The sequence below is a fragment of the Corythoichthys intestinalis genome, chromosome 3, assembly GCF_030265065.1.
Source record: "Corythoichthys intestinalis isolate RoL2023-P3 chromosome 3, ASM3026506v1, whole genome shotgun sequence".
NCBI lineage: Eukaryota > Metazoa > Chordata > Actinopteri > Syngnathiformes > Syngnathidae > Corythoichthys > Corythoichthys intestinalis.
Window position 1 is genome coordinate 13,115,979 of NC_080397.1, and position 25,019 is coordinate 13,140,997.

Consider the following 25,019-nt stretch of genomic DNA (forward strand, 5'->3'; position numbering starts at 1 on the left):
ATGAGTGCCCTACAAAGGGTTAAACAACTTAAAGCTACACTAGGTAACTTTTCACCCTTTATAAAATCTTTTTATAACATTAGTTATGATATGTCGACTGACAACTAGTTGAATGACACCTCTTTTATATCTTGAGAGGGTCTGTATCTCTTTCAATGGCACTAATTCACTTTGAGGAGGGTGGCAGGAACCCTGCCACAAAAACAAAACTACAAATGTGCTGACTGCTTTACGGCATGCATCACTTCCCCCTTTCCCTATTCGTTATGAGGAAGTTGATGCGAACGCTTTCGCACAAATTCTGCACAGATGGCAGAGCAAAAAAAGAGACAAAAAGTTTTGTCTGAGGAGACAAAAACAAAAGAAAAGTGAAGCTACCAGGATAAAAGGACACTCAATAATAAACATTTGTCTTTCACTTGCTGGAGTGACCCACCGCCCAACCCCCAACTGAACTCGTCAGCGCCATTGAGTTCAGTGTAGGGGAATCGAAGGGCTGTTGGGTGAATACAGTACAAAATCAAACATTTCTTATCATCAAAATCGTCATATGCTGTTGTTTAGCCACAAATCGATTCATTTCCTCATTACTCCTCATTCTTCACACAGCCGCTGGAAACAGAAATGTCATTTAATCCATCTGAAAATTACCGGAGATCATGATTTCAAGACACCGTGCGCTAGTCCTCATGGGAAACGCAGTCTTCCTTAAGGCAAAACACTACCGCTTTTGTTAACCTGCGTTGCTAAAATCAACCAAAACTGAAAAGTTACCTAGTGTTGCTATAAGTTTCAGTATGTTAAAACACACTTAAACTCCTAAGACACATATTTTTGAGATTTTATGAAATCGGAAGACCATTTTTCTGTTTCTCTTTTAGATTTGTTAAAGAGAAAAGATCTAATTGTGTGGCTTTTCTGTTTGCCTGTGTGTGTAGCCAGCCTGGGAGCTGCTTCACGGATCACGGTTAAGATCGCAGCCTCTGATGATGCCCACGGGGTCTTCAACTTCAGCCCTGGCTTTCTGTCCGTCAATGGGACAGAACCAGAAGATGGACATAGCGCTGTCCTTTTAAAGGTCAGTTGAGTGAAGTTGAATTCCCTCAGAAACTGTGAAGATATTGGTCTTAAATGCTAAAGAAATAAATACAAATGTGAGGCGTATAAATGAGATATTTCAAGAAACCAAGCAAGTATTGCCCTCTAGTGGGTGTAAGTAAAATAATGGTTTAGCTATCTGCCCGTTCCTATTAATTTCAGAGTCATATGAAGCTAGAGCAATTTTTAAAGCAGATTTACAGACTACATTGTTTTGTAAATGTTTCTTGTGGTTCATTTTGCAACGTCTGGCTTCTCTCACCTAGGTGGATCGATCCTTTGGCGATCTCTCTAATGTGACTGTGTACTGGGAAGCTGATGCCAGCTCAGAAGGGGAACTCTTGAACCAATCCGGTAACATCTTCTTTGGCGTTGGCCAGACGTTACAGAGCTTCACCATCCCTGTGGCCCAGGATGAAGTCCCCGAGTTGGACAGAAGTTTTACGGTGTCTTTGGTTAATGTGTCTCACGGCCGACTGGGTGTCGAGACTTCTTCGACTCTCACCGTGCTTGCCAGTGACCACCCATATGGTGTTTTTGTTTTCTCCAACACTACAAGGCCTGTCCGCCTGCCTGAAGGTGACTCAGCTGTGACCCTTAGCATATTACGACAGAAAGGACTGATGGGACAGGTGTGTTTTGTTTGTGTCACTATTCAACAATGTGTATATATATTTTTTTTTACTTCCCGTGTCAATTCCTTCCCTTTTCCAAGGTGCGAGTCACATTTAGGACACTAAAGGAAACAGATCCAGAGCCCTACAACACACCCGGGGTTGGTCGAGCCACAGAAGGGCGAGACTTTATTCCACTCTTAGATTCGGTTCTTTTCCTGGCAAATCAAAGGGAAGCTAACATCACTATCAGAGTGTTGGATGATGAGGATCCAGAGAGAGACGAGTCTGTGTTTATACAGTTGATCAGTGTTCAACTTGTAGGTGGAGGACAGCAGAGGCCCAGTAAGTAACAGACTCAGAACTACCAGTCATAGAAAAACAAGCTTCATTTTTGGTAGCACTGTTCTAGTACTGGCAGTACTTATGTGTCACCACTCCTTTGACACCAATTGTTGTGAATTCCTGGGTTATGATAACACAGTTAATGACCGCCGGTGAGTTAAAATTGTGCTGCATGTATTACATTAGCCCGATTACCAATTTCCTAATGAGACAAGACCTCTAAAAAGCCAGTATTTTCCAGGAAGTGGCCATTGTAAATGGTGCCAGCCCTTTTATCAACATTGTTACAATTTTAGCCAATCAAATGAAAGTATCCCAGATTGAAGACAAGTCACAGCGACTCAGACTCAGGTCGACTCGAGTCGCAAATTTGATGACTTGCAACTTGACTTGGACTTGAAGAAAAAAAAACGGAGACTCCGAGTATACTTGCTTGAGCTGGGAGGGTCTGGGACTTAACTCGACTTGTTAGGCAATAACTCGAGACTCGACTTGACTCGTGAGACGATGACTCAAGACTCGACAAGCTGACTCGAAAAACTTCGGATCGTACTGTAGATTGGTTCCCACCAGCTAGCGACCCGCTTGGAACACCTTAATGCTGGTTTAATCCCTGCAGACTATACTGCATAGTTTGTTCTGTTTTTTACATTGACAGTAAGTTTTCCCTGACTGCTTTGTGGGTGGGCTGGGAAACAATGGTGAACGCCTTGACTAACCTGTGACACGATTTGACTCGACTCGACAACTTTTTGACTTGATGACTTGACACGACTCGTCTTTAAGACCTTTCACTTGACACGACTCTTCTTTAGAACCTTGTGACTCGACTCGACATGACCTCGACTCAACATACAGTAAGTAACCTTATGACTAGACTCAACTTTACTTGCCCACAACAGGTAAGACTCGGGACTTACTTTGCTTCTGTGTGCCTAAATATGACTGATTTCACAAAATGGCTGTTCTCGTAAGCTGTGTCATTTAAAAAAAAAAAATTTCAATAAAATCAAATAAATAAAGTAGTAGCCTTGACAGAAAATCGCAATTCCTCAAGACTGAGACAAACCTCAAACCTTCAAAATCTGGTCTCGAGACCAGTCTTGAGAGTAAAACACTTCTGCTCAATTGTTGGGAATCCCGCTTTTGCCATTGATTGCAGTGGACGTTAATGACAGGCCATAATCTTTATAGTGTACCTAACTAATTAGCCTTCTTAATATTCTCTTCCTGTTCCTTTTCAGTTTCCAACTCCCCATCTCTTGGTCCCAGGATGGAAATCGTAGCCCAGGTGATAGTGGAGGCTAGTGATGATGCCTTCGGTGTCCTTCAATTATCAGCTTCTGCTGTCAGCGTGGCTGAAGATTATGTTGGCCCCATCATAAATGTCACTCGTGTCGGGGGAATATTTGCAGATGTATCGGTTAAGTTCAGAGCTGTGCCTTTGACCGCTAGAGTCAGTAAGTCTCTGGGTGAAGACATGATCTCCATCTCTGTCCTTTATCTAGAATTACAGTACATGTTTCCTGCAGGCGAAGACTACAGTGTGGCCTCCACGGATGTCGTCCTTCTAGAAGGGGAATCCAGCAAATCAGTACCAATATATGTCATCAATGATATCGTACCGGAATTGGAGGAGACCGTTGCTGTTGAGTTAATCAATCAGACTACGGGAGGAGCTCTGCTAGGGGAGCTCACACGTGCCATTATTACCATATTACCTTCTGATGACCCTTTTGGTGCCTTTGGTTAGTTTATGCTATATTTTTCATAAATGTCTACAATAAGTTTCTAAGCCTTTATTGTCACAAACAGTCTTCCATGCGGCCTCAGTCACTGTCGAAGAACCCGCGTCCAACTCAGTTGAAGTTTCACTTCCAATAGTTCGGAATGCTGGTACTATTGGGACAGTGGTAATCCAATGGAAGGCTACTGTTAATGGGAAGCTAGCAGCGGGGGATATCAGACCAACATCGGGAGAAGTGACCTTTGCTCCCGGAGAGACCACGAAGACCCTCCGATTGGAGGTCTTAGCAGATGATGTCCCTGAAATAACAGAGGTAAACCAAAAATTAAATCGCATAGAAACAATTGTTTTCAACACCTAGGGTAATATTTGTTTGCTAGATTATAAAGATAGAACTCACCAGTGCCAGTAATGGTGGAAACCTTGGCACTGATACAATCGTTGAGATTAAAGTGCCTGCCAATGACAACCCATATGGGACCGTCTACTTTGGACAACCTGTTTACCGCATTCAGGAGCCACTGGAGGGAAGCTATGCAGCCAATATTACTGTCCAAAGAAGGTAATTGTAATAATTGAAACATTACATATCTGGTACACACTCTGTCATCTTAACTCATTCTATCGCCATCAATGGTAGGCAATGAGCTAAAGGGACTAACACTTTGATCACATACGCCCCTGTGGAGTCTTTTTCAACAAGTTTGATAAGAATCCCTTTATTCATTCATGAGTTATTGCGAAATTCCTTTTCTGACCTCTTTTACCTTTGACCTGATGACCCCAAAATTTAATCACCTCTTCTGTTTCACATTATACGTAAATATATCCTGCAAGTTTGATAATAATCCCTTTCTTCGTTTTTGAGTTATCACGAAATTCTTTTTGTGACTTTTGATCCCCTGACCCCAAAATGTAATCTCTTCTGTTTCACATTACAAACGTATCCTGCAAATTTTATAATCCCTTAATTTATTTTTGAATGATCTGGAATCCAATATGTTAAAGGAAAAAAAAAAAACATTTTTCTGATGTGTAAATAGCGGAGAAACATGTAAACAAAAAAATAGAGTTGTCCAATAATGACTGTTTAACCGATATCCAGATATTGTCCAACTCCCAAAATCTGATACCAATATCAAACGATATACCTGTACGTATGCGGTTGTGGATTTAACATATTATGGCTAATTCATAAGTTTATAATTCATTATTTTGCAATCTTTTATTGTTCATTTAATTTTTGCACCATGCTTGAATGAAATGGTCTGCTCACATAAAAAATCCCAGGCATCTTACTTTAGAGACATCTTATGGTCAATAAGCATAATTGCTGTGCTAAGCTGTTACCAGCCTTTGTACAAAGGCAAAGGGAGACAGCTTCTACATTCACTTTGAAGGCAACGTGCATATTAGTCCAAAACCAATAATGAGAAACCGATGTCAATATTATCTGATATCATTTTAAAGTGCTGTTATTGGCTGATATTATTGGCTACTGATTAAATCGGACAACACTACAAAAAATAGTACATTTCTAGTGAAAGAACGCCTAACATACCGGCAGCTATTTTACCAATGCCAGTAGTATTTTAGTCAATCAAATGCAAGTAACCCAGATTGCCCGCCTGTCCTCATGACATTATTTATACTCATAATCACATAGACTTATGCTCGAGTCTACCAGTGTGAATGTGCATGGATATAAGTGACATTACAAAATGGCTGTGCTCATAAGTGGTGGAAGTTTTTTTCTAGTTTAACTATTATTTTCTCCATCAGAGGCTTAAAAATTTCAGGACTGAATGCTTAAAAACTTTGAGAAACCTTCTTACAGGTCCTTTATACCGAGTGTTGCCTTTACCCTTAATCATTTAATTGCTTCGATTTCAGAGACGGGCACTTTGGTCGCTTGCAAATCGTGTACAGCACCTCAGAGATTGACCCAGTTGGCTCAGCACAGGCTGAAGGCCAGAACCTGCTGAACTACTATGACATCCCAAAAACAGGGATTCCTAGCACTCCCCCTCAGGAGTCACTTAACATCACCGGTCTGAAGGATCCCTTATCTGCCTGTGCTGCTGTATGCTTGAGGGAGAATGACTGCCAAGCCTTCTCGCTATCCTCAAACACAATCTCGCCTTCTTGCACTTGGGTGACTTCAGGAGCAGACCAACTTGCACAGATGCCTCAGGTCATGACATATGTGAAAAATATGACCGCAGCTGCTTCCCTGTTCAGCAGCCAGGCCTTGGCAGGGAGCGACTACATCCCTGTGATGGCCCAAAGTGCCTTTATGGAGGACGGTTCAGGGGCAGCGAACCTCACCGTGCTCATTTTGACTGATAAATTGCCTGAAATGGATGAAAGCTTTGCCATACACATCTTAAAGGTACCATCATCCTGCCATTTTTGTATAATTTTTCTTTATATTGAATTAGAGTAATACGGCATCTCATTTGAAGGTAGAACTGATGAATCTGACTGAAGACCAGAAGAACCTACCCTCTATTGGCCAGCCAGATAAAGCAGTGGTTACTATCGGATTGAACGGGGATGCATTTGGCGTGTTTTTGATATACAGCGACAGTCCCAATGCCACCAACGAGGGACTTTACATTGAGGTTCGTGAAGAACCGATGTTGATAGTTCCTCTGGTCATTGAAAGGAGAGGAGGCAACTTGGGGACCGTCACTGTGGAGTGGAGGTTTGTTGGAGGAAAGGCCACACCTGATAGAGACTTCGCTGAAACCGGGGGAACTCTAATTTTTGATGGTATAGGTGTCACCCTTTACTTTGATTGCATATTTCTGCGTGCAGTATCTCGGCAGACTAGACAATTTACATGTCCTTTGAATGTGTCTGCAGGTGATCTCAAGAAGACAATAGAGATCGTAATCAGAGATGATATTGAACCAGAAGACAATGAGAGCATCATGATTGGGCTTGTTAATACAGAGGGAGGAAGTCGTATCTTTCCCAGTTCTGATACCGTCAACATCGTGATTCTGGCTAACGATAACGTGGCCGGCATTGTGGGATTCCATCCGGCGTCGCGATCAGTCATTGCAAGAGAAGGTGGGTAGCCAATTTGAATTCTGTGACAATTAGTTTGGACCTGATATACTATTTTATCTATTTTGCAGGTGAAAAGCTGAGCTTGTTAGTTTTGAGAACTGCTCCAGGTCTAGGTAATGTCACAGTAGACTGGAGGATACAGGGTCCGTTTGTAGAACAGACCTTCACTCATACCTCAGGGAGACTTGTATTTCATCAGGTAGACCGCTGGTCAAATCTTGGAAGAAACCCTTAATGATCATTGAAGTGTAAATCATTTGTTTTTCTTGTAAATCTTCAACAGGGACACTTAAACAATACCATTGTTGTACAGCTTCAGGATGATGCCACACCAGAGGATAAAACTGAGTACAAACTTTTCTTGACTGACATCCAAACTTTTGGTAAGAAACATGCGTTGCTTGTATCATAAATTTGTGAATGAAAATATTCCTTTGTTCAAGGTGTCGCGGCTCCAGGCCACGCCACGTTTGATGTTCAGGGAAAAGAAGCGGTCATTATTGTGGACACCAGCGATGAACCATATGGGCTTTTGAGCATTGCGCAATCGTCCCTAAAGGTGACCACTGAGGAACGTGAACACACCGTAGATATCTATATCAACAGGGAGTTTGGAGCTTCAGGTCAGTTTGTCCAGTGTTAGATGATAGGTTGTGTTTACAAAATACTTAAGGCTGATTGTATTCCATATGAATATATATATTTTTGCTCAGGAGCTGTAAATGTTACCTATGAGGTTCTCAAAGGTTCTCTGGAGGACCTCACCCAGGTAGAAGGTGCTCTTGCTGACCCCGGACAAGACTTCTTGGCTGGAACTGGTTTTGTCATTCTTCAGGAGGGTCAGACCACTGTCGCGATCCCTGTCACCATACTGGAGGTAAACAGATAGAAACAGAAAGATATCACTCTGAATTATATGATGTAACTTATCTGTTGCGAAAGGATAATGTTCATTTGAAGTTTTTTTTTTTTGCTTTGTTTTGCCAGGATGACATTCCAGAGTTGCAGGAATACTTCTTAGTCAACATTACATCAGCAGTACTCATAACAACTCTTGCTACTGTTCCTCAACTAGGTATTGCTTGTTATTGTCTTGCCTCTAAACATTTAGGGAAAATGTTGTTCCATTTGTTGTATAGTTTGCATTTTGTCTTGTTTTCTGAATTTCTTTCCTTTCATACTTGCTCACAATTGGTCATTCTGTGAGTAGAAGTTGTGTATTGCACATTACCAGGTAACTCAGGTGGGCACTAATGTTGCATAAAGAGTTTAAAGTTAATATTAGCAAATTAAAGCGATAGCTGACTAAGCCTGTCGCAATATGCAATAATTCCATTTATCGCACGATAAATAGAAATGAAGGCGGTAATTTTTCTGCTGCGATTTATCGCCTCGCGTGTGCGCACGCGCGTGCGGCAGACATGCTGTTAAAAGTTCAGATTCTTTGTTACCAACTGCGCAAAATGCATCTTCGTTCCAGGTCCGGCAAAAAATAGCGCCGGAGCCAATCGTCCCCATTATATCCTATTGTTCAACGTATACCGGCCGCGTCAGTGCGCCGGATTGACTGCGGACCATCTCTGGCGTGCCGGTGCTGTTGACGTGTGGGTGCTCCCGTCAGGGGTGACATTTCACGCGGGGTGATAATTTTTCGGCACAACACCGGATATTTGAGTGGCAAATTAAGAGTACTGTACTTCAAACTCGCCCTGTTTATGAAAGTCGATGGTCATATACTGGTGTTGTGCAGTAATGAGCAGACGTGACTTCTGTGGTGTTTGCTAACTTTTTTAATGCGCGCACACACTAGATATCATGAAATAGCAAACTAGATGTGCTACGTCCCATGCCCTTGGCTACGTGAGCCCAGAGTTATTATGGGACACGTAGTCCATATACTACATCGAGAAATTATAAACCGCCATGACTGAATGGAAGTTAAGAAGGCCAAATCAATCCATACCAGTGACTATAGATGATGCTGCAAATATTGTTAATTCAGTACGTGACACAGATGGATTATGACCACAAATAGGATGTCTTGCTCATACAGTAAACCTAGCTGCTGAGAGAGCTGTAGCAATGAAGTGTGCCCCGCCTCACTTTACAAACAGTAAAGATTGTTCTCAGCACTTATATACTAAATTTCTTCAGAACAGTAACAAGTAAGCACATAGATATTATGCACTAAAATGCATGTTTATATGATGGCAGTTTAATTTTAGCGCGTTTGCAAAAAAAAAAAAAAAAGTTTTTTTTTTTTTTCCACAGCATTAAATGTATTGAATCGTGACTTAACTGTATCGTTGCATCCCTATGGAACACCATTGCAGAAGCTATGAGGGGAAAAGTTTTCATTTGCCTAAGTGCTTAAGTTATTAACTGCACTTGTATTTTTTTTTTTTTCTTGAAAAACACATTTTATTTATTCTGTGTTTCTGTGCGGTATTAATATTGTCTTTTACTTAAGAGGCATGGTCTATTGTTTTTAGTTGTGATTTCTTATCGCGTTTAAATGGGTGTACTAGATCTATTAATATATACTGTATTGTCACTGTTATTATAAATTGGTTTTTAAAAAAATGGGGGGCGAAATAATATCGCATATTGCAATAATTTATTAGATAAATTATCGCACACTAAAATGTGTTATCGCGGTAGGCCTATAGCTGACCTCCCACTTGGTCATAGAGTGACGAGAGTGTTGTGCACTGTAAATATGGAGTTTCAAAATAAAACAGAGGTCTCAAACTTGCAGCCAAGGGGCCAATTTTGGCCTGCAGGATGATATATTGTGGCCTTTATTTGACATCAAATTCTAGTACAGTATTAGTGTTATCTGCACGTATTTTGCCACAGGGAATAAAAAATACACATAGATAATTTGAAATAAAGTTAAACAATTAAAATAAAAAGATATATAATAATATAATCGAAATAGAAAAAAATAAATAAATAAAAATAGAAAAAAAAAAGAAAAAAAGCCATGCAATAATATATATATATATATATATATATATATATATATATATATATATATATATATATAAATTGTAAATAAAGGATTATAAACATGGACATTTCAAAAGCAATGGGCAATATATAAGTATAAAACATACTAGTATACAGGTAAATAATATACAGTTGTTTATGAAATGCCTTAAGGATAAAAAAATACAACAAATTGTAATGAATTAAATAGTAATAATAATAAATACATAAATGTAAAAAAGTGTGCCCTGCATGTATTTTGCGCAAGGGACTTGTTTAGTTTTGTTTTCATTTTTTAAAATCTCTTAAAGCCTGACATATCATCAACTAATGATAATTTGTTGTGGTTTTCAACAACTAGCTAGCCAAAGTGAATTTACAAACATAATCCATTTTATGGGGAATCCTTTATGCAGCCCAGACCACCCAGACATGATCTGGGGTCACCCCCAATAAATTGAGTTTGAGATCCCTGTTTTACACCTTCTAAGGTTGACTTAGTACAGCAAATAAACTAGAACTAAAGATTGCATTTAGCATACAAACAACTTAAGTATGTTAATCCTCTGTCATAGACACTCAGGATTTGCTGGCAGAGGTCAGCATTGCTGCTAATGATGGAATTAGAGGAGTCATTGAATGGACAAACACCATGTAAGGAAGCACTCCACGCTTATTATGTTGACATGCGTATAGTAAATTCTATTAAAATCTGTCAAATATTCAAATTCTTCGGTTCTAGGTTTGAGGTGAATGAAACATTAGGGACTCTGACCCTAGTGGCCTTCAGGAACAAGGGCACATATGGGAATGTTTCTCTTCTCTTCTATGCGCAGAACCTGGAAGCTCAGCAAGGCCTGGACTACAACACTAGCAAAACGGTACATCCCCACAAACATGGATTCGCCAAATTTAGAATTTTAAGTATCATCCCAAAATAAACTTTCTGTCCACTTAGATACTTCATTTTGTCAACGGCGAAAGACACAAGTTTGTAGAGGTACAGATCATCGACGACATTATTCCAGAGGGAGCGGAACGATTCCAGATGATATTGTCCGATCCATCACCTGGGCTGGTACTTGGTACCAATACCACAGGTAAAACATATATTATGATTCCTGCTGAGGGGCTAAAGCTTATCCCGCTATTATTTTGTGTCCTTCGTCTTCCAGCCACCGTTAGCATCCTTGCTAGCGACGATGGACACGGTGTCATATCTTTTAACACCAGTAAGCCTTTCCTACTAAAGGAGCCCACATCTGAGCTGGGCCTTCGCGAGAGCGTGGCCACCCTCTATGTGGTTCGGAACCCTGAGGAGGGCACATTTGGAGCTGTGACTGTGCAGTTTATCATAACAGATGCTAATGGCAGCCTTGCTAATGGAGATCTTGTGCCAGCGGAAGGGGCTGTGGTGCTGGAGGACGGTGTTAGGTTTGAGGTACTTTTAGTAGCTAAAACACCAACACAATAGACATCAAATCTACGTAAATTGTGAAAAATGGATTGGACGTCTATTGACCTTGTCACTCCGGTTGTTTCTGTGCATTTTGTTAGATGCTGGAGATCCGAGCATTGCTTGATGCTGATCCTGAAATGAACGAGACATTCACACTGAGTCTGTTTAATCCAACCGGGGGCGCACGTCTAGGTGACAAATTACACACAGTCATCACAGTCCTAGAGAATCTTGCTCCAGCTGGCTTGTTCCGAATTGGACCCACTCTCGAGAGGTTGGAAATGAATTCAATAAGAAAATCTTACTGGTAATGTAAACATTGAGATTAGGTTTGTATGTAAATTCTATGTATGGTTCCTCTGCAGAAGTAGCACACAAGTGATGGCAAGTGAAGGAAGTGGACCAATTTTTCTCACAGTGTCCCGCAGCAATGGCCTGGAGTCCACTGTCAGTGTGGAGTGGGAGACGCAATCTGAAACAGCTGTTGCTTTCGGTGATGTCACGAATATTTTCATCTAGTTTTACAATTAGAAATCATAATATTTTCTTGTCGTTATCTGTGTCGTAAAGAGGGCAATTTCCCGGTTATGGGTGTGTATCAGAGCTTCGAGGACAGTCCCACATCCACTTGGTGCTCCGTCCCCGGAATGCCATCCATTCTTGCTGTGAGACTTGATAAGAGTCCTGCTGTGGGATCTTCTCACACATTGGCCACACTCTATCAATGGCAAGGAGTTTTTGTGTCTGTGGAGGTAAATCAGAAAAAAAACATTTCATGTAATGTTTTGTAGTTGGTCGTATATTCATTTGTTTCTTCTTACTTCCAGTCTGCGAGGATTCAGAACCCTCGTTCTTGTGTGGGCTTCACACTTAAAAACAGTAGCTACATCGCAATCACACATGGTGGTGCTCCCTTCGCCCCTGCTGCCAACCTCAGTATCTTGAAAGTACATAGGGACCTCAATGTCACGTTGGTCAGTAGAACATCCACTGCTTTTCTTACTACATATTTGTTTGGTTAACTTTGATTCTTGTTATTTCTTTGTCATTTGTTCTTGTTAGGAACAAATCATGAGCGTGGAAAGCCTGGAAGTGAAACACTTCACAATTGACAACAGTGATTTTCTGGTCGCATCAAGTCAGGTGATTTGTTTTAGTTTATATTTTTAAAATATTTTATATTTTACCAAAAACACTGTAGAACAATTGTTTCCAAATTTAAATGAATAGCAAATTATCCTTGTAGCACTTGTTGCATTTTGTTCATACAGTTCATACACAAGCACATTCATATAATTTTCTTAAACCAGTACTTCTCAAATAGTGTGACCTCGGGGAACAAGCTTTTTTTTTTTTTTTTCTGCCGTACTGGAATAAAGTGTACGCATCCACTCAGTGGGTGGCAGTGGCGCTCTCATTTTCAGAGTGCGTGCAGTATTTTTGAACTAAGGAAGAGCACTCATCACACAGAAAACAAATATGAAGAGCAGTGCGCCGCCGCCGTTTTCGAAAGTTGTTTTCCGACCGGACTCACTCACGCAGCGACCCACTGGCTTGTCCGGTTCTCACGCCGCCGCCCGATAAGTGCCATTTTCGGCTTGGGATCGTCACGACGACCGCCCTCACCTACGGTTCTACCTCGGCCGCCGAGAATGCGCTTTGTTCGTGCCGTTTGCCTTTTAGCTTTGACTTTTATTACTGTGGGTAATGAGGAAAGACTGTTTACTGTGTCTAAAAATAATTATAGCGGACCGCCAGAAGCCAAATCAATTAAGACGCCACTTAAAGACATTCGACCCCAATCTCGTGATAAGCCGCTTGATTGTTTTTCAGCGAAAACGTGCCGAATATTGCCAACAATCGTCCTGCTTTGTCAGTGTTATATCAGTAAACCAGTGAGCATTGTTAGCATGCTCATTGCAAAATGACTCCACACCATTGCAAAGGAGGTAATACTGAGAGTGAGCAGCAAAAGTAAAAACTGTCCTTCTGTCCAAGGACACTCTTTTTTTCCTTTATTCATTTTTGTTTTTTCGATCAAAGTTTTTGGCATATTGTCCTCATGAGTGAATGTTTCTAATCAATTTGAATTTGTTATTATTTAGTGATTTTATTACATTTTATTTTTCTGTATCGAATGGTCAAAAATGTACCTTGAGTGTATTTTTACAGTTTGAATGTGACTTTTTTTTTTTTTTTAAATTCAGGCAAATTGATGCACGTCAAGTCTTCTCTGTTACAAACAAAACAATGTTAATAAAGTTATACTTTATTATAAGTTGATCTATGTTACTTTTTTTCTTTATTAGAAAAAAAGGACACAATATTAGGCAGATGCGTATTTATAATAGTAATTTTATAGACAAATAATACTATTTACAGTGGCGGCAGAGAGTTTGGGGGGGCGCGAAACATTTACGTCTTGCTTGGGGGGGTGTAGATGAAAATAATTGAGAAGCACTGTCTTAAACAAAGAGACATAGAATTCTTCATGGGCTTCATCACCACTTGAGAGCGCCATAGAGCAAATGAAACATCATGAAGTTTTCAATCAATTCCCTGCAAAGCTTCATTGCTTCAAGAAGCTTCATTTGGCCATCAGTGCTCAATGTAATCTCTCACTTCACTTGGGCAGCAGAGGTTATCAGTGTCTACTGATCAGAGGTTGCGCTAGACTTTTTCGTTGTCTGTCATTTTGACTGACAGTGTCATAAAAATCCGGTCATAATCTATTTTTACCCGTCACTTACATTTTTTAAATGATAATAATGACATATTCAATAGTATTTCGTTTTCATTCATTTTTAATTAATATTCTGTCCGAACAAGCTTAACAAGAGGCAAACAGACAGCGGAGTGCACCAATCAGCGACGGGCAGACGTGCAGTTAGCAAAGCGACGAGGGCAGGACGAGGGACTTGCGCGCGGAAGTAAACATACGAGGAGAACAGAGTTTATTCAACATGGCTAGCGCGAGACAGACTGTTGTCACTGACTCGTGTCGATGTGTTTTAGCTCATTTAAAACTGAATTTACCGCGGATTGGAACATATTCTCGGCTCTCCCGTTCGCCATCCGTGTTGTTGTAGAGACGACTAGAGTGACGTTGCTCGTGAAGAACACGTCACGCAAATAAACAAATCTGATTTGTCGATTGATTTTGTACCTACTCGAGAGGCTGTGTCCCAGACTTTTCTCTCAGTGTTTGAAAAATACAGGGAGAACAGTCTGGCCGTGCCAGGCAAACACTCAGTTGCCTTGACATTTTTCCGAGTAAGGCCAACGACGTCATGCATCAAGAGAGACAATAGCTAATTAATATGCTCACTCGCCACCCTGTGGTCTGGAGTGGGAATTGCAACCTGTCAAAATGACAGATGGACTTCAGTTTTTTCCGTCACTGTTTTAAAAAACCGGTCAACGACGGAAAATATTCGGTTAACACAACCCCTGCTACTGATAACCTCTGCTGCCACCTGCTGTCAACACGGTTGTTGTACAACATGCCTTAATAACCTCTGCTGCCACCTGCTGTGAACACGGTTGTCGTACCACATGCCTTATGCCTCCAAGAATGCATTGCAGCACTACAGATGTAAATAACAGTAAAATTTCATGTTCTGTGCTAATAAGTTTTAGTTAGTGTTACAGTTGTTTTATTCATTGCTACTTATGATATTTGGTTTGTTATGTGATAATTTTAGTTTTGTTTTGAAACTGTGAGTTTGAATGACCCTTGATTTAAACGGCTGCCATTATTTCATTTTCATGAAGTGGATTCGCTTACATTCTGTAAGCGTGGACTGTTCTTCCCCGCCTCATGTGGGTACAAAATAGCAGGTGGCTCATTCAATTGAGGTTGGAAATGGCCAATATTTTTTTATATGGAGCCTATTTAAATGTACTTGAAATGTTAGAAAATGTTCTGAAATCTTAGCGTGAGACATTTTTGTCAGATTTTTTTGGTCCCAAAGCAATTTGGCGCCCCCATCACTAGATGGCCCTCTAGGTAACCGCCTAGCATTCCTATGCCCAACTCCGGCCCTGAGTTTAGCTTTTCTGTTCTGCGAAGGTCATTAATATTCTTCTTTACCCTCTTGTGTCGGCAGATATTTGTTTTGACCAACAACTCCTTCACGCTCCTGCAGACGCTTGACTTTAAAGACGATATTGTCAGTGTGACTCCATTCACCCACGCAGAATCTCCTTATTTAGTAGTTTGTCTAAACAGAGTGACAAATGGCTGCTTCCTTCTTGACTGGATTGACGGGAGATTTGGAAATTCGCAACCCTTCCCTGTCTCAGGCAGTATTAGCCAAGTGGAGACAGTCCAGATTACAGCAGTGGACACTCTTTTCTTGGTGCTTCGTCAAGGTGGGACGGCTGGCAGCGAACAATCATGTTTCAGTTCCATTAGATTGGACATCCATGGAATTTTAGTGAGTGATGTATATAAGTACTTTTCCCAGATCTCCTTCCCTCCTGTGAAGTTCTCCTGTGGAGATTCGGGCAGAGTTCACCTGAGTTACATCAGTCCATTCCTTACCAAGGCCTCACTTCGATTCATGTGTTCACTGCCTCCTCTGAAATCGGTAAGCACTTGCATTAGGGGTGGGAACCTCTGCGTACCTCACGATTTCATAATTTCAGTTTATCACTAGTAGACCTCCAATCCATTTGAATTGGGAGGGATGGCAGCAAATAAACAAATGTTCAAACGGATTGGTCGTCTATGGCAGTCAGTAGCAGCCAATGCCAGGCAATGAGTTCCTTTTGGGGCATTTCACATAATTTCCTTTTGATTTTCGGTCACCTCCTTTTCATTTTTGGGCCTTTACAATTCACTTCTGGTTGATTTTGGGGCATTTACGGGTCACTTCCTGTTGATTTTGGGTTACTGAAAAGGAAGTGTATCAACAATGTCTCCAAATGAACAGGAAGTAACTCGTAAATGCTCAAAAACACAAAGGAAGTGACCTGGAAATGCTAACAAGTCTGACTTTGAATGATCTGGTTTCAGTGCTTTTGTCGATGCTTATGTCCAATCCAGTCAAACTTAATTGAATGTCTTACGCCATCAATAGCAGCCAGTGAGCTAACGTAGACACTATTCTAATGGAAGATTTTGGGTTTGGGCTTCGGTTCTTTTTTTTTTTTTTTTTTTTAAAACAGTTTTAAAATGATATCGATTCTTGGTGGGAGCATACAGAGAACCTTTTGGGGTACAAAGTATTGCGATATATCCCCTTTTTCATATACTGTATTGCCAAATTCCTAACTTGCATACAAGTAAAAATATAATTACATTTAAATATCTGCTTCATTTCTCCTTCCCAGTTTATATACTACTTGCTGGTAGCAATGGCTCATCACTCTACACCTGGAGGTCTGATTCCAGCCTATTCGCCATTGTACTGAACGCCCCAGCAGCTATGAGATTCTTCTCCTTTAAAGTCTCGTCCTTCAACACAACAAAGATCATTTTGGCTTCTTCTGAAGAGAATCGCTCCAGACTTTATGAATTAACTTCTGTTTCTAATGAGTCAGACTTCATTCCCAGGTATTGCCTGATGTGTTGTCATATCCCTTCAGTTCTACTCAATGATTTAGTTTTTTCTTTCCACCCCAGTTTTGGCGAGTTGCATTTCCTACCTGGTGACAGCGAGCTACAGATTGCGGTGAACGTCTTGGATGATGACGTTCCTGAAGAGCAGGAGCAGTTTCAAGTCCGCCTAAAGAACCCCAAAGGTGGGGCAGAGATTGGGTTTGGGGGTCAAGTGACCGTTGTGGTTCCGAGCAATGACAACGCCCATGGAGTGATTGGGTTTGCGCAGGCAAGATAACACATATCGTTTGCTTTCAAATGCCCCTCAGTTTCTTTATATGAATCTATGATCAGGATTTTTTTTTTTTTATATACTGAAGGGAAAATTCAACTTTTTGCAATTTTCAGAACTCTCTGTCTCTGGAGGTTGACGAATTGGAGGAAAATCATCAGATCTCCCTCACTGTGGAGAGGAGAAGGGGGACTTTCGGCAGATTGACTGTTCACTGGTCTGCCAGTGGGAGTCTGGCGGACATTTATCCCACTTCCGGAGTGGTGCGTAAATAACCCTCACTGATGTTACATAGCATTAGGCCAGGCAAGGGACCTGGTTTACATCCAAACGTGAAATCTTTTGAGGTTTTTGAGACAAACGGCACACAATTAACTTTGTCAAAATACAAGGCACAAGAAGCAAATCTATTTCCTGTAAAATTGAGCAACTTAGTGCAAGAATGGGCTAACAAAATTTTTGTTTGTTTATGCATAGATAAAAGATAATATGTACTGTATATCTTTCAGATAAATACTGATCAAGTTCGGTTCCAACTTCCGTTTCTAAGCTGCTTTGTTTTATTTATAAGTGATGATTGTGAACTTTCTTGAAATATTAGTAGATTTGTCACATTGTTGTTCAGACTTACAGTAAACTACTTAATTTAGATTAAAACTCTTTGTAAAAGCCAGTGGCGGAACAAATGGGAACAGGGCTCATACTCCTCCACACTTTCGCAAGCCAATCAAGACAATTGCCCGGTACAATTTTTTTTGCGGGTCCCTCCAGACAGCGGCTGACAGAGATCTATTTTAACACTTAAACCCTATATTACAGCACCGCGCTTCATCTTACCTTTATGTTTGACCCTCCTCTTGCCCTACCACGGCCACTGTATGCCTTAGAGGGCGGGTTCGGGTGCGGTCACACCCCCACAACCCCCCTAAGTTACGCCCCTGGTAAAAGCTCTCATCTAGATCTATTGATTGCCATATACAGTACGTAAATCACAAAGAGATGTTATTGCAGCCATAAAATCGTACATCACGCTACTGCAAAATAGATAAAAATGGAGTCAGCCCCTATAGGTTTCGCTGATTTGATTACCCATGTGATTATTTTACTATAATTATGTCCTAGCAAATGTTTTTCATTCAAATATTTACTCACACACTCTGACTTGCTTACAAATTTATATTATGTATTAGAAATGAAATTTCAACATAAACCAGAAAGCCTCTAACATTGGCTCATGTCCCATTGTTGTCTTTCATGTTGCGTCAGCAACATTAAGAGTATGAAATACAATTGATCTAAAACTGAAATCTCATAGGTTACATTCTCAGAGGGCCAGTCGGTTGCCGTCATTCCACTGACTGTGCTGGCCGATGGCGTGGCAGAGCTGAGTGAGAGCGTTACCGTTACTCTCATGGATGTGACCACACTTGAGCTGCAGGACATTCAACAAGCCGCCGTCATTGATGGTTTGCGGGCACGTGCACTGCTTACCATCCTGCCAAACGGTTCCCCCTATGGAGTTATTGGATGGCATCTGGACTCTCGCATTACTCCAACGCAAGAACCACAGGGTGAGCAAGGAACTACTCGCAGTACTATTGTTTCTTCTGTGACAATATTTAGACTTCACCACTAGCCTGATTGTATTATGTTAATGATTGTATGATGTTATGTTAAGCTGATTATGTTTCTTAAGAAGGGTTTACAGGAAAAACACTTCTGAGACTTACTGTAAAAGTGCTTTAATGTCTCCCGGGACAGAAATAATCCGAGGTTTGTTTTAATCCATTTGGGAAGTCAGTCGAGTACTTTAACGATAGCATTGTTCATTAACACTTTTATTGGGCACTCATTTAACTGTGAGAAGCTGCTGCCATCCCTCTCAGTCAATGGAATGGGCGTCAAGTACTGTAAATAGCACTGAAAGATGATCATCCTAGTTAGTTTGATTATGTTGTTAATGGCAGGCAATGATGATGATTTAGAAATGTATAATTTTATTTTATATTTGTTTAAAAAAATCTATACAGTAATTGAGCCTGGGTGTTGACATCATATTTTGGGTCATATAAGGCTAACTTACAGACCAAATATAGCACCGGTTTTGAGCATAGGCGAGCTAGGTGGTTGCCTAGGGCACCGACTAGTAGAGGGGGCGCCAAATAGCTTTGAGGGAAAAAAATAATCCTCTGTACGTATCAAGTACATTTCAACATATAAAAAATATTAGATGTGTAAAGATAAACCAATTTGAATCGGAGTGAGTTTTTGGCTACCCGGTTTTACAGTTCTGTATTAATTAACTGAGCCAGTAAGTTTACCACCATGGTGGCTGTGGCGCAGTTGGTAGCTCTAGTTGTCCTGTGACCGAAGGGTCAGCGGTTCGATTTCCGGCTTTGACTGCCCACTGTTGAAGTACCCGTCGCCAAAGCACTAAACCTTAATTTGGTTGGCAGCGACTTGCATGGCAGAAAGCAACACTACTCACGAGGCAGGAAGGAACCATTTGTGCTCCAATTCTTTAAAATAAAGAAAAACTTCCATCCACTTCACGGACAATGACAAGTAATGGAGGGTCATTAAATCAAGGGTCATTAAACTTAAGGTTTCAAATAGCATAACTAATAAAGTAATTAAACAAATGGAACAGTAACCAAAGAAATATTTAGCAGAGAACATGAACTTTGAACATCATTGGGTGTCGCATTCCATGCTGGGGGGCACGAAGCACACATAGCAATACGTTGTATGACAGCAGTGTTCATAGCTGATGGCAGCAGAGGTTGTCTGTCTTACCCAAGGGAAGTAAGAGATTGAGCGGTGATGGTCAAATGAAGCTTCTTGAAGCAATGAAGCTTTGCATCCAATTGATTGAAAGCTTCATGGTGGTTTGTATGCTGAAAATACAATATTTACAAATTTGCAATATTAAAAAAAAATGTATTGTCACATTTTGGGGGAGGGGCCTTATGCTACACTTTTGCCTTGGGCGCTTTGGGCACCCAATGACCAAGAGTTAATATTGTGGCTTACACAACCCAAAATGTGGTGTTTCCGTATGTGGTTACCAGGTTTACTGTTTTTCTTTTTTTGTTTGTTTAAAAAAAAAAAAAAATTACAAAAAATAGTCACTTGCTCTATAAATAGTTTAAAATGTAAACTCTACTTTCTCCTTAAACTTGCAGGCTTTCCGATCAATCTGACTTTGTCTATAGTTCGGGAACAAGGCTCCACAGGTGAAGTGGAAATACATTATGAAACCAGGCCAGCCTTGTACCAACCGCCACCCAACCAAGCTTCAGCAAATTATGACTATATCGCCAAAGATGAAATCCTTATCATGCCAGACGGAGCAACTGTGGCCCTTTTGACCATCACAATACTTCCAGTAAGAATGATCTGTTGTAGCAGAGGGAGAAAAAAAAATGTTTCTGCTCATGAATAAGTGTCAACAATTTTTTTTTTAAAGGATGAGATCCCAGAACTGTCTGAGAGTTTCCTGGTAAATATCACCAGCGTGGCGCTAGTTGGCAGGCCAGCTGGAGCAGGCCAGCCAACTGTGAAGAGACCTGGCATGGAAGTAGCTGAAATAACCATCCAGGAAAACGATGATCCTCGAGGGATATTGCAGTTTGTTGAGCCTGAAGTAAGTGTATTGGTCATTCCAGAACTGGAGGACATTTTGGCTTAAAAAATTCGTGAAAAACAAGCCTTCACTTTTCTGAGTTTCTGCTGCGTATTCAGCAATAATAGGTAATAAACATTGTGGAACAGTACCCACAAGTCACGGTTCTGTACATTCTTCAGTTCAGGGGTCACGGTTCGGTACAGCAGGAAAAACAAAAAGGCTTTTTTATCACAGCATTTGAAAGTTAATGTTTGTTCTATTGGCTAAAACTAAAAAGCAGCTGTTATTAAAATGCAAAATAAATAGAAGAAAACATCATATTTGAGAATTTGTAATTTTATCGTTCTAACATTCTTTAATTCAGAGTTTATGTACAGAAACACAGCACACAGTTTTTTTTTGTGATCGACTGTGACAGTTAAAGTCAGGTAGCATTCGCCAGCTTGTTAATTTTTTTTTGATAAAAAATAAGATACTACAATTTTCAATGTTGGATTAAACACAGTTGTACAAACAATGTAAACCATTACCATGTAAACCATTAGTGAACATACAACCCTACATAAGATATATTTTAATATTGGCTAAAATAAGACAAAAAATGCAAATACAATGGTATCCCTACATACGAAGTTCATTCTAGGACCTTGTTTGTAAGTCGAAATGGTCGTATATCGAGCAGGATTTTAATTTGTTCCACAGCCCGAAAACCTACACTAAATCCTTAATATATACTGCTGGTACTATTACGAATGGCAGTTACACATAGCAAAAAAATATATATTAATAAAAACCGGAATAATAAAAGTTTACTTTTAGTTTTTTGTTGAGAACACAGTCAACTGCGGTGGACAGTAGGCGTGTTGTGTTGGACAAGTTCTGAAATACTGTAAATGATAAAAACCTGACAAAGATTGCGATTTCTTTTGCGATGTTATCACAATAATAATTGTCACCTTAACTTATAAAGACTGGCAAACGGAGGTCGTCAGAGGACCGTGGAGATCGTAGACGTTCAACGGCTGTATTGTTGAGCCAGTTCACGCATGCGCAAGCCACGTTTATACTTTTCTATCATTTGCATCATTTCAATGGTAAGTGTCACAATTTTCCTTGTTTCACCACCTGTACCACCCTTTTTAAAACCTGTGTAAATCACAAGAAAATCCACCATTCGTCGGTCTGCGACTCTGTCATGTCGTCGTATTTCGTCGATGGATGTAGAAACAAATGGTGAGTCAAATTTTATTTCGGATGTCGAAAAGATCGTGTGTCGAAGCGATCGTATGTTGAGGTACCACTGTAGTTCCAAAACTGAATGAGCATCTCCTGAAATAGTGCAAAAATAAATACTCACTCAGTGTTTCAATGGTTTCAGCCTAGGGCTGGAGCAAAAAAAAACATTTCCCTATTTGATAATATAAAATAAATACACATCATAAAATTATAGTAATACTGCATTTGATAGTTCCTACTCTGTACATTCGTCATAACTCTCCTCGTCGAGAGTTTGTCTTCTCTTGCCTGTAATGGTGGTTGTTGGTTTAGGCGCATTATCTCTACCGCCCTCTGGAGTCGCTGAGGACTAACTCTGACATGGATTTATTATTATTATTATTATTATTTTTTAACTCAAATGTATTCACCGTCTGACTGCATGCACCAAACTGTGATGGTGAATACAAATACGGTTATACTCTTAGTAATATACTATCAAAGGCTTGATTTTTACAGATCAATGGTAAAGTTTTCTATTGTAAATATCAAATAGTTGGCATAGTCACAGTAAAAGGGTTGCAAATCTGTACTGATGTTAGCTTTTTCTCAGGAGTGAAAGCTAGCTCTTTAGCTTGGCTGTTACCAGAGGTGGGTATATATATATATATATATATATATATATATAGTAAAAAATGCACTCAAGTACAAGTTAAAAAGTATTTGGTGAAAAGAATACTCAAGTAATGTGTATCATTGTGAGTAACTGATGCCTGATTTTTTTATCTTTTTCTTTTTAACAATGATATTTTTATTTCCCAGCACAAAGTTATCCATATGAACTATTATTGTAATACTGTACTGTAATATATTACATAACCACTTTAAGCCATAATGAATACAACAACAAAAAACAAATTCCGGCGAGAGAAAAATATCTACAGAAACTAAGCATTATTCGTCCAAAGAGTATGAGTGCCCTGTAGTGGAGAAAACATATTTCCTATTATGAAACTAAAAGGATCCTATCTCCGGATTTCTGTGGTCAATCCGCGCCAAATAAAAACTAATTAAAATCCGCGCTTTTGAGTCATGTTGACGGCGGCGCTCTATGTCAAATACAATATTTTTTACGTTGCTTTAAAAACACCACGTGATTGAACAGGCCAGCGTGATCACAGAACGGCAAGCTTGAGTCTGATTGGTACAATGAAGTCATGTGATTATTATTGTGATGTCTCGTTGGTGAAACTGATTAAGCCACTGTTGGCGTCTCTGGCAAAAAAATGATGTAAAATCTAATATGTAGAATAAAGAGGAAAAATGTAATGACTAGTGTAGCCCAAAGTAGCGGAGTAGCATTTCTTCTTCACAAATCTACTCAAGTAAAAGTAAAAAGTAACAGAGTAAATGTAATGCGTTCCTTCCCACCTCTGACTGTTACTAACAGTAGGTGGGATGTAAAATGTCCTCCAATTCTGGTTATTCTCGGGACTGGTTAAATTTGTAAAAGTAACAATTTCACAAAGTCCTAAACTGATAGTTTGACTTTATTTTGTAATTCGACAAGGATAGCCCTATTGTGGTATATGAGATGCCAGCACCTGGCAACATCATACAACTGAAAGTAGCACGACTTGCTGGTACAGTTGGAAGACTGCTCACTTACTGGGAGGCTCAACCCATTACTGCTGATCTCACTGATTTCACCCCCTCATCTGGCAACATCACCTTCCAAGATGGGCAGGTAAATCAGTATTTTCACAATAGGAGCTGTTGTATAAATCCCTAATCATTTGGTGTTTCTAGAGAGAAGCTGTGATTGCTGTCACCATTATGGATGACGACCACGTGGAGGCGTCAGAGAAATTTAAAGTAACTTTACTGCGGGTAATCGGTGGCGCTCGATTGGGAGACTTAACCTACGTGACTGTCGACATTCCGGCTAATGATTCCCCTCTAGGACGATTTGGATTCGAAGAGTTGGAGGTAGAAGCTTTTTCCATATGATTTTATGTCATGCACAGATGGACAGCTAACCAGAAGATTTCAATTATACAGAATATCTGAAAAACACATTAAGTCTTATAACTTCCATACTTCCCAAGGTTACTGTAAGTGAGCCAGAGTTTGTTGACGATCCTGCTGCTATCGCTCGATTAGCGGTACTGCGCAGTGAAGGCGGTGAAGGAGCCGTGACATTGGTGTGGCAGCTGGAAGGAGAAGCTGTTCATGACCTTTCACCTCAAAATGGAACACTTACCTTTACTGAGGTACAAATTTAGGATGTTGGTGTAAAATTCTAAAAATCTCAAATGTTCAATCTGGCAATGAGGGGCTGGGAGCAATTTGGCCATTTCAGTTGATATGAATTGAATGTCGATCACTGTCAATGGCAGTGTATGTGTTAAATAGTATCTCTGTTTTTGTTCATTTTAATTGTATTTCTTTATTTTTTTTAATAAAAGGATACAAGACTTATAAGATTTTTTTTAAAAGTTAATTTAAATAGGGAGTGTTGTTTTGGCAGCTCTTTTAACTGTTGTCTAAATGTTGGTCTTTTGGATGAAATACTTGTTAGTCATATTTTATTCATAGTCCTTTATTCATAGTCCTTTTAAGGGCGGCCGTGGTGCAGTTGGTAGCTTGGGTTGTCCTTGGACCGAAGGGTCAGCGGCAGGCCCGGAGTGGCCAATCGGGAGAACCGGGACAGTTCCCGGTGGGCCGGCCTGATGTTTGGGCCGGTCGTAATACACATTTTTAACGAAGCTTTCAGTTAAACTATTTACTAACGGCATCACGCAACCCCGCTTTGCGCGATAAATTGTGGCCCTTCTAGCATTCCGTAGTTTGAAATTCGATACCCCGCAACAGGTTCCCATTCTCCAATGCCGCCAGCTCTGCCTCTGGGAAAGAGTATCATGATATCATCCTGTTGACTTGATTCTGGAAAAACTTAATTTTGGGTTTTTTGGCCGAAATGGGGCCCGTTGAAGCAGCATGACGA

The 25,019-nt window shown here is 40.3% G+C and overlaps 1 protein-coding gene across 4 annotated transcripts in view; it reads left to right on the forward strand.

Moving 5' to 3' along the window:
* Window positions 1-25,019, forward strand: part of adgrv1 (adhesion G protein-coupled receptor V1) — a 220,791-nt gene that overhangs the window by 68,641 nt on the left and 127,131 nt on the right. For all 4 annotated transcript variants that reach the window (XM_057831097.1, XM_057831094.1, XM_057831095.1 and 1 more), the window contains 35 exons: window positions 939-1,078; window positions 1,365-1,730; window positions 1,814-2,057; window positions 3,302-3,517; window positions 3,590-3,805; window positions 3,873-4,117; window positions 4,185-4,366; window positions 5,698-6,196; window positions 6,270-6,579; window positions 6,673-6,882; window positions 6,951-7,081; window positions 7,166-7,265; window positions 7,326-7,505; window positions 7,596-7,759; window positions 7,870-7,957; window positions 10,449-10,527; window positions 10,616-10,754; window positions 10,832-10,973; window positions 11,049-11,314; window positions 11,431-11,606; window positions 11,698-11,825; window positions 11,903-12,084; window positions 12,160-12,306; window positions 12,395-12,475; window positions 15,442-15,706; window positions 15,802-15,924; window positions 16,670-16,892; window positions 16,962-17,166; window positions 17,286-17,432; window positions 18,485-18,740; window positions 20,355-20,557; window positions 20,639-20,815; window positions 23,583-23,759; window positions 23,822-24,001; window positions 24,121-24,285. In XM_057831097.1, coding sequence (XP_057687080.1) covers window positions 939-1,078; window positions 1,365-1,730; window positions 1,814-2,057; window positions 3,302-3,517; window positions 3,590-3,805; window positions 3,873-4,117; window positions 4,185-4,366; window positions 5,698-6,196; window positions 6,270-6,579; window positions 6,673-6,882; window positions 6,951-7,081; window positions 7,166-7,265; window positions 7,326-7,505; window positions 7,596-7,759; window positions 7,870-7,957; window positions 10,449-10,527; window positions 10,616-10,754; window positions 10,832-10,973; window positions 11,049-11,314; window positions 11,431-11,606; window positions 11,698-11,825; window positions 11,903-12,084; window positions 12,160-12,306; window positions 12,395-12,475; window positions 15,442-15,706; window positions 15,802-15,924; window positions 16,670-16,892; window positions 16,962-17,166; window positions 17,286-17,432; window positions 18,485-18,740; window positions 20,355-20,557; window positions 20,639-20,815; window positions 23,583-23,759; window positions 23,822-24,001; window positions 24,121-24,285 — 6,752 coding nt within the window. The remainder of the gene's footprint in view (window positions 1-938; window positions 1,079-1,364; window positions 1,731-1,813; window positions 2,058-3,301; window positions 3,518-3,589; window positions 3,806-3,872; window positions 4,118-4,184; window positions 4,367-5,697; window positions 6,197-6,269; window positions 6,580-6,672; window positions 6,883-6,950; window positions 7,082-7,165; window positions 7,266-7,325; window positions 7,506-7,595; window positions 7,760-7,869; window positions 7,958-10,448; window positions 10,528-10,615; window positions 10,755-10,831; window positions 10,974-11,048; window positions 11,315-11,430; window positions 11,607-11,697; window positions 11,826-11,902; window positions 12,085-12,159; window positions 12,307-12,394; window positions 12,476-15,441; window positions 15,707-15,801; window positions 15,925-16,669; window positions 16,893-16,961; window positions 17,167-17,285; window positions 17,433-18,484; window positions 18,741-20,354; window positions 20,558-20,638; window positions 20,816-23,582; window positions 23,760-23,821; window positions 24,002-24,120; window positions 24,286-25,019) is intronic.